General features: G+C 47.3%; 2 protein-coding genes across 2 annotated transcripts in view; one reads left to right on the top strand and one right to left on the bottom strand.

Moving 5' to 3' along the window:
• The window catches only part of RAP1GAP2 (RAP1 GTPase activating protein 2), a 322,912-nt gene that overhangs the window by 5,026 nt on the left and 299,507 nt on the right, over positions 1–18,379 (top strand). The gene's annotated exons all lie outside the window — the stretch shown is intronic.
• CCDC92B (coiled-coil domain containing 92B) overlaps positions 5,816–18,379 on the bottom strand; it is a 52,181-nt gene continuing 39,617 nt past the window's right edge. Inside the window, exon 4 of the mRNA XM_050929170.1 lies at positions 5,816–6,950. Within this exon, the coding sequence (XP_050785127.1) occupies positions 6,196–6,950 (755 nt within the window). The 3' untranslated portion in view covers positions 5,816–6,195. The remainder of the gene's footprint in view (positions 6,951–18,379) is intronic.

Genomic DNA, 18,379 nt, shown 5'->3' with positions numbered 1-18,379 from the left:
CCACAGTGCAATGCAAATTGCTTATTGCTTTCACCGCTCTCCCGCAGATTGTTTCATCAGAGCAGGATAGTGAACAATCCGTGCTCACTATATGGTAGAAATCCTATTACATTGCTTTGCCAGCAGAGGGCCTTCTCTTTTTAATAATCCTTAATAGAAACAGACAACAGAGTATCTCATCAGAGTGTTATAAGAAAACTGGACCCATACAGTAGGTGTCCCTTAGAGCGTGCATATTTTTCTCTTGTTAATAACTTGGATGTCTAGTATAAATGCTCCTGATTTTTCCAAAGACCTCTTTGCAGGGGCTTCTGAGGCAATTTTAGCCACAAGTTGATAAGAAGTTTAACAAACAAGAGAATTATGTCCAGTAAAATGAGCATTATGGTAGCCCCAGTCTCACAAGCAAGCATGTACTGATGAAACACCATTGTCGGGGCCAGATCCTCAGCTGGTGCAAAATGGTGTAGCTCCACTGACTTCACTGAAGCTGCATCAGTTTATCCCAGCTGGGGATGAGGCCCGGAATTCCTGTGTGATTTTTTTTTTCTTTCAATACAAACTAATTAATTTGGTACAATTTCAGTGGAGTGACTGAGATGGACTCTCCTCTCAGTAATGTGGGGATCGCGTAGAGCGGGATCCATGGAAGTACTTAGGGACCTAAGTCCTGGGGTTGGCTCCACTGCAATCCACAAAACTCCCACTGAATCTTGTAGGCACCTGAACTTACTCGACGCCTAAGTTATTTCGGGGCAGGGTAAAAGTCCTCGACTCCCTAGGTGCCTAGGTTTCTGCTTCTGGGCATGTGCTCTGCTACCTCCCTCTAGGCAGCCGGGTGCCTATCTCCTACCAAAGCTCCAGAGCGATCTGGAACCAGGGGAAGATAGGCGCTTCCCCGCCGAAATCGCCTGCAGGGTCTAAGTTGGGAGGCTAACCACTGGGCTACTGGGTCATTCCCTCTCTCTGGCCCACTGACTGTTTTAGTATTTATCTACTGCGGAACAGTCACTGGGTCAGACAGAGGGCGAATGACTCTATATCCCAGTGGTTACAGCCCCCACCTGGGAAGCAGGAAACCCCGAGTCCAGTCCCCCTGCTCCAACCCCTCTTTGATTACGGATCCACAGTGCAACAGCTTCCACAGAAGGGAGCCTGACATCAGAAATCCTCTGAGAAGTGGGATCCTTCCCCTCCATCGCCCCCAACAGAGGTGGGACTTGAACTTGGGCCTCCCACATCCCAAGTGAGTGCTCTAACCACTGGGCTAAAAATAACAATGTATGTGGCACCCACTTCTGTGAGAGATGGGATGGGATTTAGGACACACTCATCCTCAGCACCTCCCACTGGCTAGCTTAGGCAGCTCCCCACCTAGCAGGCTGACTTTTGTGGATTGCATCCTTAGGCGCCTCTCTCTCCCCATTCATTGTATAGGGAGCCTAGATGACAAAGTCGAGCAGGGTGTTTTTCCTGGATTTTGTAGGTGCTTAAAAGTTAGGTGCTGCAATGCCCAAGTTCCTCCGTGGATCCCCCCCTTCCCTGCTACATTTCAGGGTGAGCGTTAGCCTGCCCACTGAATCATAGTTACAGATCTCCTTTCACTAGCTGCTTGGCTAGTGCAATAAATAGGATGAGATAATCGCCCTGGATTATTTCCTCATTCCTCACACTGCTAGTTAAGCCTCATTTCATTCCTTTGCCAGGTGTAAACTCGCAGCATGGGTTGTCACTAATTCAGCCACTCACTGACACCTCCAGGGACTAAGCAGTAGCAGAGCAGTGATTAGAAAATGTAGGGGAAGACGACCTTGAAGAGGAGGCAAGATCCAAACAGGATGCCCTGTTCATGCCATCAAGTTCGGCTGTCAGGAGAAATAAATGGCCCTAGCAGCTTTGCTGGCAGAAGAAACAGCTATGCCCAGTATACTGATAACAGCGAACGCTTGCCACACAAAGACAGCTTTGAACAGCACTGGTGTGGAATCTAAAACGACAGTCTATTACTTCAGCGTAGTGAGTCAATAGAAGGAGTCTAATGAGCTGTTTCTCAAAAACAGAAGGCAGCTAGCAATCTAGTAAAGGGCCCTGAAATGACTGGCTATCTGTACTACTCCTGCCTGTTTGCAGCGAGTGCAGTCAGAAGAGTGACTGCAGCGGGTGCTGGCAGAGCCACGCTACCTTTTGTCTAGCTAACCTGGCTACAAAGAACAGTGAAGACATAGCAGTATGGGCTCCCGCACAGGCTATCAATGCAAGTACACACCCAGAATCCCTGGCGTGCTTGTACAGTCTGCAGTGATGCCCATGACACTGCAGCTACACGGTTATTTTTGGCTGGATTAAAGCTAGTGTTGCTATTCCAGTGCATGCTGCAGTCACATCTCTGATTGCAGTGTAGACATCCCCTAAGAAGTGCAGCTATGTCTCTTTTTCCTACATCCTTCTGTTCCTTGCTTTGGAAGTGGTCAGACACTTAGGGACAGATTTTCAAAGTGCACATAGGGACCTTGTGCGATACTCAAAAGCAGGCATCTGTCATGGAAATCAAGGGGATTTAGACGCTTTACAGGCTTAGGCACTTTTGAAAATCACACTTGGGACCTATTTACATCTTCGGGCACTAAATACCTTAGTAAATCTGGCCCTTAGGGCTTATTGATAAACCAGTCCTGTGCTATAGAGAGGTCTTCACAGATGACACCATGGCATATCATACCGAATTCAAAACTGCGTTTAAAGAACACAGGTCAAGAACACATATCCCATAGAGGGCAAGGGAAGATTTAAAGGAACAGATAATCTTCTCTTTCAAAGAAAAGGTACAAAAATGCAATTTTCTTCCTCAATAGAATAAATCTTCTATTCTGAATTTTATTTTTATAATTAAAAAAGTTGGGCTAGTAATTGCACTACAAAAATAGATACATTTGAATGCATATCATATGCATGAGCACTACATGGGCAAACTCAAATTACTGGTAAATAGGGCTGGTCAATTAGGGCCACATTTTCTAAGAGGTTCCAAATGGGTTTTGGAAAAATGGAATCTGCATTATTTCCCTGCAGACACCTATATTCACATCCAAATTGAGTAGCTAGCTGGATATGTGGGATGAAATCCAGGCCCTAATGAGGTCAATGGCAAAATTTCCATTGATTTTAATAGGTCTGGCATTTTAGCCCTGGTTACTAGATATTCACACATGCATACACAAAGAGCCATGCCTGCAAAAAAAAAAAAAAAAAAAAAAAAAAAAAAAAAGAGTGCCCAGTTTTGTTGTGTTTGCAAATGTGTCCCTAAATAGCAAAACAGCAAGTGACTGGTTTGCTATTTGTAATATTTAACCTAGGCATGTATTTGTGCACTCGTAAGACACAGTCAGAGCCACTAACTTAGCCACACTTCCTGTAGCCAATTGAAAGGAGGGTGTAGAGAGAAAAAAAGCTAATTGGTTAGAACAGGTTGTCAAAAACCACATGGGTCAAAATTTTGCTCTCAGTTACTGCAGAGTAACAGAGGATCCTTCAAGGTGCCGAGCATCCACTGAAGTCCTAAAATCAGAACTTGGCCCTCTGTCTAATCTTCACAATAATTTTTCCTTCCTGTAATTGTTAAGCAGTTGCAAGATGCTAAAGGCACATCACAGATTTTGGAGCTTTATATTGGAGGCTAAAGCCTTGAGCTTATTCATGCCCTTAGTTTTGAAGTTAGGTAGTGTTGAATGGATGGTGCTACCTCTTTGAAGTGACACACCTGAGGACCGAGGGGGCTTTTGAAAAGTACCAGAGATTCACTGAGGTCCAAGGATAACACCATAAGGGGGTCGGTGAGCGAACAAGAAGGCTCTACCTTCTGAAGGGTCTTGAGAATCAAGAAGTGACCATAGATGGTCCACAGGGCAGAGTAGGAGCCTCTGTGGATCTGGGGTTGTTGAAGCAGTAGAGTCAGAGGGACCATGGAAGATGACAGTAATTTCTGGAAGGACCAAGAGAAAAATCAGATGATCTCACCTCTTCAACAAAGGCCATTTTTAGACCCTTTGATCAGAGCTGGATTGACACCTTACGTGTCTCTAGGCACAGCATTTTCAGCGCCCTCCACCCCCCGCCTACAGCTGATCTTCGTGTTGCACACAGTTTTAGAGACCTAAGGTGTCCCTAGAACGACGGCACCGCTAGGCATGTGTCTACTGTGCCTAATTGGAAATCTGGCCCTGCCTTTGGTTCTAGTTCTCTTGTTGCTTCTTTTTCTTTCTATACATTTTCATAGCCTAACAAAACCAACCAACCAAAAGATACTTCTGAATTTCATTTTGAAAATATAACTTGTAAATAAATAGAAGACATATAGTACAATAGCAACAGATGCTCTAGGACATGTGTTATTGGACAACTTCTCAAGTAGGACCCCACTCACGGCTTTATGCCTCCCAGTGAACACAAATAGCTTAGCAACGCAACACCCACTGGTGCATCTTAGTGTGCTTCAACAATCATAACCATCATGAACATAAGAACTCTTCAAAGGTGTGACCCAAAGCCCACTGAATCAATGGAAATGGTCCTATTAATGCTAATGGGGTTAGTGTGTGTGGTTGGGGTAATTTTGTAGTTAGGGCACTAGGCTGGGACTCAGAAGACCTGGGTTCCATTTCTGACTCAGCTTCACACTTCCTGGGTGAACTTGGATAAGTCACTTGATGTACCCTGTGCCTGGGATCTCCATCTGTTAAATGGGGATAAGAATAGCACTTCCATACCGCTCCGGGGAGTTGTGAGGATACAGTCCATTAATGACTAGAAGGTGCTCAGATACGATGGTATAGAGGACCACGCAAGTACCTATCTAGAAAGATGGGGCTTAAGCCCCAAAGAAGACAGATTTGTAGTTTCCTTATAACTTCCCTTCAGTATCACCGTAGAAACGAGTGGCTGGCTCTGCCACAAAATGTTTGCAATGTATGAGATCTCATCCTCAAGCAGCTTGTTGCTAATTTGGTTACTTAGTCTTCTGAGCAGGAATTCAGTGGAGAACCATTGCATGCTTAGTAACTTAACTTAAAAACAAAATCCTGGTGTCTAAGCAGCAGTAGTAACAGACACTGATTACTAGAGAACTCTGCCTGGAATGTGGAGTAAACTAGGACACATTTAGAAAACCTGCTGTAATAACATGCAAAACAAAAGTTTTGGCCAAGGTTCTCAGAAATGACTATTGACTTTGGGTGCCCACCTAGAGATAACTTAAAGGGGCCTGATTTTCAGATTAGCTTCTGAAAAATCAGACCCCTTTGAGATATCTCATGCTGGGCACCCCAAAAAATGGAGGTGCCCAAAATCAAAGGTCATGTTTCAAAATCTTGTCCATTCAGTTTTGCATAATTATTAAAAAAGAAGGAATTTGGGTGAAAATATATCTTTCAACATTGTTGAGTGACTATTTCAGACTCGATTGGCTTGGCCATGCTGTTTTTGCAGATGATTTAAAGATCCCTCTTAGACTAACTTGACCGATTGTCATTCAACTGCCGACATTCTCCAGAACCTGGAATACCTTATATTAGACATTTTGGGCCAAATTTATCCCTGTCCCAACTCCAGTGATGTCATGAAGTTAGAACCAAGGAAGAGTTTGGCGCATCCTGCCAATTGCCACGTTCACCATCAGTGAACGGCTTTATGTGCAATTCTGCCATTCCCTATCCCCACCCCTGCCCCCCTCCACCGCTACCTAGTGCCAATGAAAATAAGAACAATTTTATCTAGAAGGAACAATGACAACAATAACGGTAAGAGATTTTAGTCTCAGAAATCTTAATTTTTACGAAAGGGACGCTCTAGACAATTGTTAATAATCCATGCTCAAACCTTCTCTCCACGTTCCACATCTGTGCCCATCTTCTCTTGGAGTCAGCTCCAGAACAACATTCAAAATGCCCTCAGCACTGCTTGCCCTCCCGCTCCCCTGCCCCACCATCCCTTGGGATAAGACAGCCATTCTATGGTTATCCTGAATGGAAATGTTAGACGAGCCAGATTGTTTCTAGCTCCTTGAGGAAATCCAAACTGAACAGTATTTTACTTCTTGATGGGATGGTGGGGAAGAAATCTTTGTAGGCCCCAGTCTCTTTTTTGGTATAGCCAAACTCATTTTCTGCATTTAGTAGCCACACTGTTCTGCTTTCTTTGTTTTTACTCCAAGCCTTTTGAATTCCTGGGGCTGGATCCATGCTGTTTGCCTTTCTCACCCTTCCAGGGCTTGGGTTTGGCTGAAGGCCTGATGCTCATACCTTCTGCTTGCTCCTGGGAATGAAGACAGGAGGGTCTCGGCAGGCTGGAGCCTCCAGCTGCACTGTCACTCGGATCAACCCCTGCTGTGTTAAGGGCCTGGGCTTTGGGCTCAGATTTCTGACGATGGGGAGCGTGGTGCCTTTTAGTGTATAAAAAAAGTGCTGGGTCGGGCATGGGGTCTGCCTCTTCGAAGCTGCTCATCCTCTCCCTCTGAAAGGAGTCCTTGATGACGCCCTTGCTATAGGAGCAGTCGGTCACCAACCTCCGAACATGAGACTTGTGGATTCGTTTTTTGGGCCTCGTCTCACTGGAAGGCTGTGTGGGGAATGGTTTGTCCAGAGGCCTGTCAGAGGGGGGCTTGCCACCTTGCTGGGAGCCATGCAGTTTCTGTTTGGTGGCATGCAGCTGGAAGGAGAGATAAGCAGCAGCCTCCGTCTGCTTCTGCAGCTCCGTGTTAAGGACAGTCACCCGGTGGCTTCTTCTCTTCAGCTCCTCAAGGAATCTCCTCTCCTTGTTCCTGAGATTGCATCTCAGCACGGACACCAAGGTCTCCTTATGTCTGAGCTCCTTCCTCAGCTCCAGATTATCCTTCTCCTTCTCATGCAGCTGGGCTTCCATGATCTTGCACTTCTCCTCCAGTTCCCGATCAATGTCATCTAAGGAGAACAGGACAATAATCAGTGTTCAAAATGACATCATTAGTTTGCAGTGAAATGAATTAGAAAGGCGGGGAAGGATTGGACAGGATAGCTCAGGGGATATATGGAGCCTTTCAACAATTCCTGTAGATTGCATCCAAATTGAGGGACATAAACAAAACTTATCCAGGATATTGAAATGCTGTGAGTCCCATTCCCCTAGTGGAAATGACTCTTTTAAAACCTCCGTTTCATGATTCTTTATTTCATATGTAAATAATTGTCAGAAATAAAAGTAAGTGGGTGCTAAACTTGTGTGGAACATAGATAACTCTGGCACTAAAGTAATAACATGTCCCTTGAAACAAGGACTATGTTCCTCGCCCCTAATTTAAATGGAATCTTGACCCAAACACAGTATCCGTTTTCCACTTCTACTGTTCTCACTTAAATGTATCACATACACAGCTGACGCCAGAACCTTAAGTCCGATGATGGTATCTGATGAAGCAAGCCTGCTTGACATGCTGAATACAGTGATATTTTATGAACAGGAGACTTATTCTTTGGCTGCAAAATTTAATCCTGCGCTTGTGTGTTCTCAGCGCTGACCTCGGAGCTGAGCCCTGCAATGGAGTTTATGGGTCAGGAGAAGAAGAGGAAAAAAAATACTGCAAAACAATCAACTAAACGTATTAGAAGGTGTCATTGACCTCTTTCCAGATACTACACAACCTGATTAGAGAGAATGGAGGATGTTAATCCAGTATTACAGAGGAGCTAGGAGCATGATTGACTGAGAACCTAAGGAGGAAAAAAATACATATAAAAACCCTCGGCTGTACAGAAATAATGTGCATTTTTTTGCTTTTCTGAAGGGACTTGTCCTTTGTACCCAGAGAGAGCTGGAGAAGCAGCTCTCCATGTCACTATAAACTTTCATGCTTCAAGGCACAAGCCAACTGCTAGCTGCTGTTAGGAAGACTCTTCCTCTCTGGGCAGGTTATTCCATAATTGTCCATTACTGAGATTCCTGCACCTTCCTTTGAAGCATCTGGTTCTGGGCACTGTCAGAAACGAGGCACCCTGACTAGCCGGACCATTGATCTGATCCACTGTGGAAATTCCTATGATTCTATTAACCTTTCACTGATATGCTGTTTGGTAGTTGTTGTTTTGGGGCTGCTTTTTTTTTGCATTCATGGTTATTTCCCATTATCTATGAAGGAACTGAAGATTTCTCCTCTATCCTCTGATTAATGAGGCTGGGATTTTCCAGGGAGTCTAAGAAACCTAACACTAAATATGATTTTGGTGCCTAAATCCCTTTGGTGCCTGAAAATCCCAGCCTTGGTGAACACGGCTGCTTTAGACACCCAGGCAGACCCTCATGGAACAGCCTTTGTTCAGTCTTGTTTTAAGCATCACCCTTGCAACGTATCTGTCTGGCTCTCCATTCTCTTACACTCATTTTAGTCCAGTGAAGTGGATGTTGCATAGCTGCAAATGTGGAGCTTTTGATGCCAAAGAAGAGGAAGTCAGATGGTCACCGATCAAGATTCATAAAAAGGGCAGGATATTAAAGAAGAGAGAGAGAGAGAGCTTTGTAATAAAAAACCCCTAAGAACCAACACACAGCAGTTGCTAAAAAATGTTAATGGTGTCTGCCAGTTGTCAGGCCGGAGACATGCTCACAGTCTCTAGCAGAGGTAATGACATCACGTTCCTTTGTCTCAACTCGCCTTCAGTTACATTAAGGATGGAGGGGTGGGGGAGAGGAGTATAAACACAGATCACGAGCCAGTTTTTGCTCCTGAGGGTTGAACGGGTGCAATGGAAGGCAGAAATTAATCCACCCGTTGCAAACTCAGAGCCCTAATATTTTAAGGTTCACCCAATACCCTTCTGAGCAGTGAACGTTTGCCGTTAGCAATGCCCGATAATATTGCTGGTAATTCGGTAGCAGCACTAGGATTTTTTTTTCTTGGCAGTTCTAGTCACAACATGAAGAGCCCTGTATCATTTTTCAAATCACAAGCAGGAGGGTCTGCTCCGGGGTTGAGCTGAGTGCACGCTGAAGGGAGAATTCTCTGCACGTTTGTCCCTGGCACTTTGCACTTGTGGCAAGTTCCAGGGAAAGACCAGGCAGAATCCAGGTCTCTCCTTTCTCATCTCCACCCTCAAACAGGACTCCAGCAAGAATTACTGTAGAATCCAGACGTTCTCAAAGCAGATGCTGCTCTGCGGTTCACACCCAAAATTTGACTCCTAAACCCATTTCACATCCACTCTGACTGGCCGCCTTCCAGTGAATTTGCCACACCTATGTCAGCTCCTTTATTGATTCAAGCCAAACAGATTTACCGGTAGGGCACGGCTTGTTCTCTAGAGCATGCAGAGAAATGAAAATGCAGCCTCAAACCTACCATCCTCCTGTGTGACGAGGCAATAGCCAGGAATACCATTTCCGAAACTGGAGTGGGGCGAGGGAAAGAGGGTGGTTTAAGGCAGGCTTGTGATATAAGGCAGGACCTGCATAAACTTACTTTTACAGCTTACTACATTTGAGAATATAGAAGGCATCAGTTCCCGTCCCCTGCTTCCCGGTATAAATGATCCAGCTCCATAAATGGGCTATTCGCTGGAAAGGCATTGGACTAGGCTTTCAGAGACCTTGGCTTTGCTGGATGAACTTGGACCCAGGCTCACCTTTTCTCCGGCTTGTCTTTTTAGATTGTAAGACGTTTAGGGCAAGGTCTGTCTTTTCCTATGTGTTATCTAGCACCTGGCACAATAAACTTGTTTGCTTGGGACCGCTAAGTGCTACCATAATACAAATAATAACTAAGATCTAGTCCCTAGGGTAAAGAGGGGGTGAGAAATCAGTATATACAGTGCACTGCTATCTGGAACAGCCTGTGGGCCTGGCCCTAGGGAGTGGGGAGGGCTGTGCCTACATATCGGTGCTCCCCTGGTAGCTAAGTGGCTAATACAGCAGTGGAGGCAATAAAGTAAATAGGAAAGCAAGTGGCAGGGGTAAGAGGAGAGCAGCAGCCTCCTGGGGAGGGGAATGGCAAGAGAGGTCTAAGAAACTGATGTCCCTACCTGGGACCCTAGGTGCTTTTCTCACTTCCTCCAAAAACGTATCAGGCTGGCTCTGGTGGGCCGGCAGCTCTGTGTGAGAGGATGGTCAAACACTTGGGGTGGGGGAACAGGTCCATCCAGGGGATGCTAGGCTGGGAGGAAGAGTCTGCCCCAGAGAGGGGAACGGAGAAAGTTCTGGTGAGTCTGGACCCCTACGGAGGTTGTCTAATAATCAGAGCAGTGGACTGAGACTACGGAGACCTGGGTCTATTGCTGGCTGCAATAGCAGAAAGCCACCTAGCCATGCCATACCCCAGTTCTTAGCACTCACCTGCCTTTAATCTACCTCTGTATCCTTCTGACCCCAGCTTCACCCTGCCTTGGCTGTCTGTTATTCATTTTGCTGGCTTTGCTCGGTTAAATCCCTTTTGCTGCCACCTGGCGTCCCCCCGCATAGCTGGTTTTCTGTGACCTAGCCTGAGATCACTCTGTGAAGGAAGCAGATGCAACCCTTCACCATATCCCCCTGCATTTCAAGTGGCTAAAGTGGAACGCCATTGGGCACCGCAAATCCCCGTCGAGCCATCCCCACTGCAGCTGCTGGCCCCCAAGTCCACACCAGGATCAGCCCCTGAGTTCCAGACCAGCCCGCCCCAGGGGTAGCATCCTTCCCCATCTCTGAGCTCCCCTCCCTAGCTCTGCCCCTGACTATGGTATGCACCATGCAGAACCTGGGTACCACTGAACGGGGGGAATGTTCTACTTCAACCGGGGCGCAGGACTTGGGGGTCAAAGCAGGACGGTCCCACAAAGCCCGGGGCTGTTGGGAGGTGTCCCCTCTCTCCTTTCCCCGCATTAGGCACAGTCAAGTCATTCCACAATATCTTTATTAAGGATGGTGCGAGCAGCCGTGGAGCTGCACACCCACCACACAAACACACAACAGACTCCCTCATCTGTATTCCGATGAAAGATCAACGTAAATAGCCACTGTGGCGTGCAGAGATTTACTCAACTAGCCCATTCTCCTTCGGAGTCTCTCCCCTAGTGTCCTGTCCAGTCAAGGTCTGATCCCTGCTATGGTACAACCCGCCCTGAAGTGACTGGGATCCCTCAGCGTGACAAGCATATGCTGAACACCGTGTGTTCTGCGTGTAGTCAGCATTTCTCTCTGTGCCTGTTTGCTCACTGCACAGTCACCCCTGGTTAATAATGTGTAGCCTGTTTGCCTTCTTTCGGTTCCTGTCAGCAACTGACTGCCGGAGCCTGGAAGTGCTGACAGGACTTTTAAAACAGAGATGCTGGATGTAGCAGCCAGCTTCTCAGCGGCTCCCACCCCAATATTCCCTTCCCACACTTCATCCTGATGACTGACGGCTTCTCTGCCCGGCCTCCTCTGAGTCATGTCGGAGCTGCCCAAAAAACAGAGCCTGGCATTACAAGGAGAATGGGAAAGTCTGTGAAGCGTGTGGTCTAGCTAGCAGACTCAGCACACCTCAGTGCCAGGCCCACAGTACTCAGTGGGGCTCCGGCTTCAGCCCCAGGCAGTGGGGCTTGGGCTTTGGCCCCAGCAAGTCTAATGCCAGCCCTGGCAACTCCATTAAAACGGGGTCACGACCCACTTTGGGGTCCCAACCCATACTTTGAGAACCGCTATGCTAGATAGTTCTGGCCCCTTTTGTGGCTATGGCCACATCCCCTTGTCTTCTCTGTGTTTCGTTTTCTTACCCCCATAGGTGGGGACAATGACATGTGGTGTATTGAAAACTGGTAAAATTAAAAGCTCTTCCTGGTCCTGCTTGCGGGCTAGAGGGCTGTGTAGGGAAGTGTGTGATCTGGCTCCTCAGCACAGCAGTCAGTCTGCAGAGAGGTAGCCTAGAGCAAGGTGAGGTGAGTTATGCTGCGTTGCCTTAGGGAGCAGCCTGCTTTCTCTCTCTTTGCTTTTAGTTTTTGTGTGCTAAATTTCTAGATTTTAAGAAATAAAGTCGCATTATGTGGCATCCTTCCAGCAAGAGTATTGTATGTTTTTATCTAATTGCTCTGTGTGTATGCCATGATTATAACATGACACTTACTCAGCCAGCTCACAGAGGTGTGGTGATGAGGCTTCATTAGTTAATGGCTGCAAAGCAATTTGGATAATACTTTACATTTCTATAATCCCTTCTGCCTGGTGATTTCAGAGGGTTTTAAAACATTAATGAATGATGCCTCACAGCATCCTACTGAGGCAGAGAAATTATCGCTGTTTTACAGACGAGGAAGCTGAGGGACAGAGAGATGAAGTGATTGCCCAAGGTCATCAGGAAGTTTGTGGTGGAACCAAGAATATATCTCAGTTCCTTTGACACCCACCTAGCCACAGGACCATCTTTCCTTTGCAAAAATAAAACGCGACGTAAGTGCTAAGTATGACCATTTTTATTGTGTGTGCATAAGTCCATTGTTAGGAAAAGGTCTTATTCCAACTCTTCGCATCACCTCAGAATACAAGAAAGGTAAGAGAGATTCAAAGACACGAGTGCTCTTATGCAGCGTATTAACTGTGGGTAGAACCTGGAAGGATCAGAATTGTGATTTGATTTGGAGAGGTATCCTGAAGGGCATATGCTCACCTGAACCTCTTAATGCTACGAAACTGGAGGGAAAGTTCCTAAGAACAAGCTGTCTTGAGAATTAGCCTGCCATTGCTGCTTCTGGTTGGTTCAAAAATGTCAGCATTTTTGCAGCAGGTGAGAACCTAACACGAGGAGAAAAACTGAATTACAATGATTAAGGGAGAGGTTGTCAAAAGAGCTCCTCTCTTGATTGGAATGGGACCCTAATCAAGATGGCAAATGATGAAGAAAACGGTGTGTCTGTACAGCACCATGAAACATTACAGCATTAAAGAAATGATCCAAACTCTCCCAGTGTTTTGGGTCATAGGGAGCTGCAGTTTCAGTTAAGGCTCATTTCAGATTCTAGCAATCACTCATGCTTTAAATATTAAAGTAGCCACACCATTCCAAATATCAATCAAGCCTTGCAGCTTAAAATGTGCTGTTCTTCCCCCCTATGAACTTGTTGCTCATGAAACTAACTTAAGCCAGGCATAAGTACAGGCTGTTGCTGGGCAAACCTCCACCCGCCAGCTCTGCCAGTGTAACTCGCTCTTAGGGTGACCAGACAGCAAGTGTGAAAAATTGGGACGGAGTGGGGGTTAATAGGAGATATAAGAAAAAGACCCAAACATCGGGACTGTCCTATAAAATCAGGACATCTGGTCACCCTATTTGCTCTAAAAGGCCCCACTGTTCCAATGCTAGGCCTCTCTTGAACAGGGATTGTGAATCACATGGTGGTTTAGAACACCCCGCCTATTTTCACATGGGGTTTGACCAGGATTTGAACCAGGGTCTCTAGAGGGGAAAGGTGAGTGTATTAGCCCCCTGTGCATTAGCCAGCCCTGGACAGAATTATCACGTGACTGTTTTCTTTTCAGCACCAAACAGTCTTTCTACTAGTTCCCTGCTTGACAGAGGCACCATTAAGGGAAGACTTGATAATTAGCAGTTATGTATTCACTGTGGGAGCTATGAAACAGGCACAGTTTGAACTATCACTGATAATAGCAACAATCGTTATCCTGAGCTCCATTCCTTAAGCAACTTTTGTGCAGAAAGATCCCAAAGCCAGGGTCAGATTGAGGGCTGGATTCGGCTCTCTGGGTGTTGGTAGTGCAGTATTCACCTCCTTTCCCACCAGGGGCAGCTGCATCAGTACAGGGGAAGGTTGCTTTGTATGATCCCTGCCAGTGGTGGCATCCCGGGAGGTGTGTTAAATCAGTGCATCACCTCTGTGTTCAGACCGCTCCCTGCCTGGTTTGCCCATTTTGTAAGTTGTTCTGACTGTCTCTAGGCCATGGAGGGGGGTGGTAGGGCATGCAGCCTGTGCTACTGTGCCTCTCCCCACATCTAGGCAAACTTTCTGCCACTGGGGTTCTGCTTTCAAATCATAGAGCAACCAAGGGAATGAATTTGGCCAAGTCTATATAAAGAGAGCAACCACCTGCCACTTAAATGCAGCCACTTCTGGGGTGGAACTCAGCAGCACTTGTACATGCAGCAATTGTGGACACATTGTTCGCACACAGCAGTACATGTGTGTGTTTTTGTGGCCCCAAAAGGTCCAACGTTCAGTGTTATATTTGCTGCAAAAGGCTATAGCCATGCTTATGGAAGTCACAATTTCGGAAAGCTGAAATGAGAAGGAAAAGAAACAAGAAGCAGCTTGCATGACCTTCACTTTCTCTCCCTAACTGCAAACTCGGCATCAATACTATGTATGATCCTGAGATGGAGCAGCTCTGCCTGAGGCACACAGCCACATAGAATGGTCCTATACATGACAGAGAAAAATAGCCTGTATGAAGTTTTTTACAGGTACGGTAATAACTCATTATGGAGCCCAGTGAAGTTTTCCTTGCTCAGCAGTACTGCAGCTGGCCTTTGCAAATGGTCATATACAGCGGGGTTTATTCAGGGAGATTTTACTTTGTTTTCTGTAATGGGCTTCTGTGGAAAGGGGAACTTGCTAACACAGGTACTTTGTAATAGGATACAGAATACATGGGGAGTGATCCTCAGCTAGCACCATTCGATCTGGTCTTTGTATCTACATCATCAGTTCAGGTCTCCTGGTGGGTCTGAATCTGATGGCTTCCTACACTGTCAGTCATCAGGTAAGGCTTGAACCAGTCTCTGCCATCTCTGTCTACCACATTGTTTGCCGGAATGGCTTCCTTTGTGTTTCTATAACTTAACTTGTTTACAAGGATAGGTTGTTGGCCTATAGCTCAACCCCTCAACCTGGAGGTTCAGAGAACTGCCTTTCATCTGGTGCCTACCCTTTGACCTGGCCCTACCAGGGGTCAAAACTCCCACTGGCATGTTTCTCATGGTCATTGCCTTCTCACTGCTTCAAGGGGTTGCGCCCAGGGAAGGCCACTCAGGTCAGAGGCAATCAAAATTGTTGCCGCTTTTAGCCTAGGCGAGATAAGGCCTATCCCATCCTAAGCCTGCTGATTCCTTTCTTTAGATCTGGATGGTTTTTAGTATATTGTCTAAACATGACAGACAGGCACATATCTAAGGGTGGTCGTCATGCACAAATATCTGAAGGAAGGAAACTCCAGTGAAGGAGAAGATGACACAAAGAAGGGTGACTAGGAGTGATGGGAAAGAGAGGACCATTTAGGCTGAATAGTGTGATGGTTTCTCCAACGGTGAAAATCTATTAACCTGTGGAATAGTCTTCAAAAGTAAGTTGGGGGAAGTCTCTTTGCTAGAGATATTTAAAACTGGGCTGGGCAAAGCATTAGATAATATACTGCAGGGAACAATCCTGAGGGGTAGGTTGTTGGGTGGGTCTGTCTATCTCCATCCAGATACACAAAATACAAACACTTAGTGAGAGACAGTCATTCCCCGAAGAGCTTATAGTCCAAATCAGTTATCTCCAACACTTTTATGCCCAAGATAACTTTTTGAATTTAAGGGCAAGCCAGTATCTGCCCTGCCCATACCCTGAGGCCCCACCGCTTCCCTGACGCCCTGCCCCTTCGCCAAAGCCCCACCCTGCTCACTTCATCCCCACTTGTCTCCGTCATTCGCTCTCCCCCACACTCACTCACTTTCACTGGGCTGAGGTAGGGGTTTGGGAGGGGGTGCAGGCTGTGGGCTGGGGCCAAGGGGTTCGCAATGTCAGAGGGGGCTCTGGGCTGAGCCTGGAGCAAGGGGTTCGGGTGCAGGAGGGGGTGAGGGGTGCAAGCTCTGGGAGGGATTTGGGTAGTGGAGGGGGCTCTGGGTTGGGGCAGAGTGTTGGGGTGCCAGAGGGGGTACAGGGTGCTGGCTCCAGGAGGAGTGTCAGGGCTGGGGCTTGGGGTGCAGGAGATGGTTTGGGGTGCAAGAGGGAGTATGGGATGCTAGCTCTGGGAGGGGGCTCAGGGCTGTGGGTTGGGGTGCAGGAGGGGGTTCAGGGTACAGGAGGGGATATGGGGTACTGTATCCAGGAGAGGGCTCAGGACTGGAGGTTGGGGTGTGGCCTCCCACTGGGCAGAACTTACCCCCAGTGGCTCCTGGTCAGCAGTGTAGCATGGCTGCTGCTAAGGCAGGCTCCCTGCCTACCCCAGCCCCATGCCACTCCCGGAAGGGGCCAACACGCCCCTGCGGCCCCTGAGGGAGGAGGCAGGGGGCATGTAGCTCCGTGCGCTCTCTCTCTGCAAGCACCACCCCCACAGCTCCCATTGGCCACAGCTCCCCGTTCCCAGCTAATGGGAGCTGCAGGGGCGGTGCTTGCAGACAGGAACAGCGCGCAGCCCCACTGCACCGCCGGAAATCGTGATCAACTGGGAGATCCTCTAGGATCCACCAGTTGATCACGATCGACTGGTTGGTGAACACTGGTCTAAATAATAGACAAGATAGACAAAGGGTGGGAGAAAGGAAGGACAGCTCTTTGGGGGAAGGGACCATCTTTTTAATGTGGTTGTACTGTGCCTAACACAATGGGGCCCTGGCCCATGTCTGGAGCTCCTAGGTGCTACCACAGTACAAATAATAGTACTTTATAATTAATAATAATTATGATTATCCCCATTTTACTGATGGGGAACTGAGACACAGAAGACCTCAGGCTAGATTCTGTGCTGCACCTCTCATGGTGCATGGCCCAGAAGGCCCCACCCAAGAGGAGTGAAGGCAAAGGTGACCTAATTTATAGCTGGATGCCCTGCAGCCCAGAATAGCTGTACTGCCAAGGACTCCAACCACTCCCCCTCCCTGGCAGGTGTGGACCATGGCAACATGTGAGATAAAGCCTGAGTGTCCACCTGCCCTGCCTCTGAGCTGCTAACCCTCCCTGATCCCTAGCTGATTTCATTGCAAGCCCTGGAAGGCAACCACTTTCTTGAGAAACTGGCCAGTTGTTGAAGGGCTACTTCCCAATCTGTGCTGGTAAATATGCACAGGCTTATTTAAATCATTTATAATCAATAACTGCCTTTATGGCCTCCTCTCTTAAGTGTCTGTTTAGAGAAAAAATGCTTTATAATGAGATATTAAGGGAGGTAGTTGCAGCTGGTAATTATTACATAAATGGCATTTGAAGAGCAATTATTTGATGGCATCTTAATTTAGGTTGTTGCCCCATAAATATAGTGAACAGGATCTTGCTGCTCACAAGCAGTGGAAGTGCTAGAAGCGAGGAAGAGCTGTGTGGGTGGTACTCAAGGAAATTAGGTACTCCATGTGGGCACACTCGGTGAGTCAGCCACCCGATTGCACCTACTAGGCAGCAAAACAGATCTGACGATGTACATTTGCTTCCAAGAATCCTGTGGAGACAGCAGCCCCGTCTGACTGCTCCTGTCTGCCCCATGTCAGGTCCTTGAGCATTAAGGAGCCATTCGGGTGAGATAGGGGAGCTCCGTCAGTATTCCTTTGCAGGGAGGACATGTGTAATCTGTTTAGCCTGGATTGCGCTGACAGTCAAATGCCAGCTACTGATGGGAGTGGCTGGCTCGGTTTAGCAGCTTTGTTCCTCCCACTGGGAAACTGAAACTTTGGAGAAGGGCTCAGGAGAGGAAAGGGGCCAGGTTTACGAATTCAAGGAGCAACAGTCCTGGTGATGATGAAAAGCCTTTAAATTCTGCAGTTAAGAGGCACAAGGAGAATTAGCATTCTGGAAACGCAATGCAGGGGGTGGGACTTGCACCCAACCCGCTGTATCCCCATCCTCCACTCAGCAAACTTGGGAATGTTCGGATCTGCAGCTAAACTTTGCACCTGGGGCCCACCTCTGAAGAGTGGCCCTGCCTGATTTCCCTGGATACGGAGTCCCTCTGCTGAGGATGATGGGAGCTGAGAGCCCTCAGCACCTTGCAAAAGCCTCTCATATGTGCATATCAGCACTTCCTAATGTTTATGGCCATCTGTACTGTCTTTCCAGAGGTGCTGAGCAAACCCAACACCTGACTGAAGTCAGTCCCCTTCAAGAATCAGGCCCCGAACTCTCATGTGTGTCAGCCGGCATCCACCTGCCTTCTGTTCAGTTTTGTGGGCTCTCATTCGCTGAGAATTGTAGGTTGCATCAAAGCCCCATATTGCAGCACTTTTTGCTTTTTCTCAAGCAGCAAGCACCCAAGGGGGATTGGGACTGCCCAAGTACTTTAGAGGGTTGGAATGAATAGCAACGTACGGGAGTGGGAGAAGGGAGTCCAGCAGAGTAGCTCATCATTAAGAGGCAGAGAAAGTGGCAGACCTCTTAAGTTTAGCAGTACCAGGTGCCACTGGTGACAATACCTGAATCTGCATCCACACCAG

The sequence above is a fragment of the Gopherus flavomarginatus genome, chromosome 19 (assembly GCF_025201925.1).
Source record: "Gopherus flavomarginatus isolate rGopFla2 chromosome 19, rGopFla2.mat.asm, whole genome shotgun sequence".
NCBI lineage: Eukaryota > Metazoa > Chordata > Testudines > Testudinidae > Gopherus > Gopherus flavomarginatus.
This window is presented reverse-complemented; position numbering and strand designations above follow the sequence as displayed.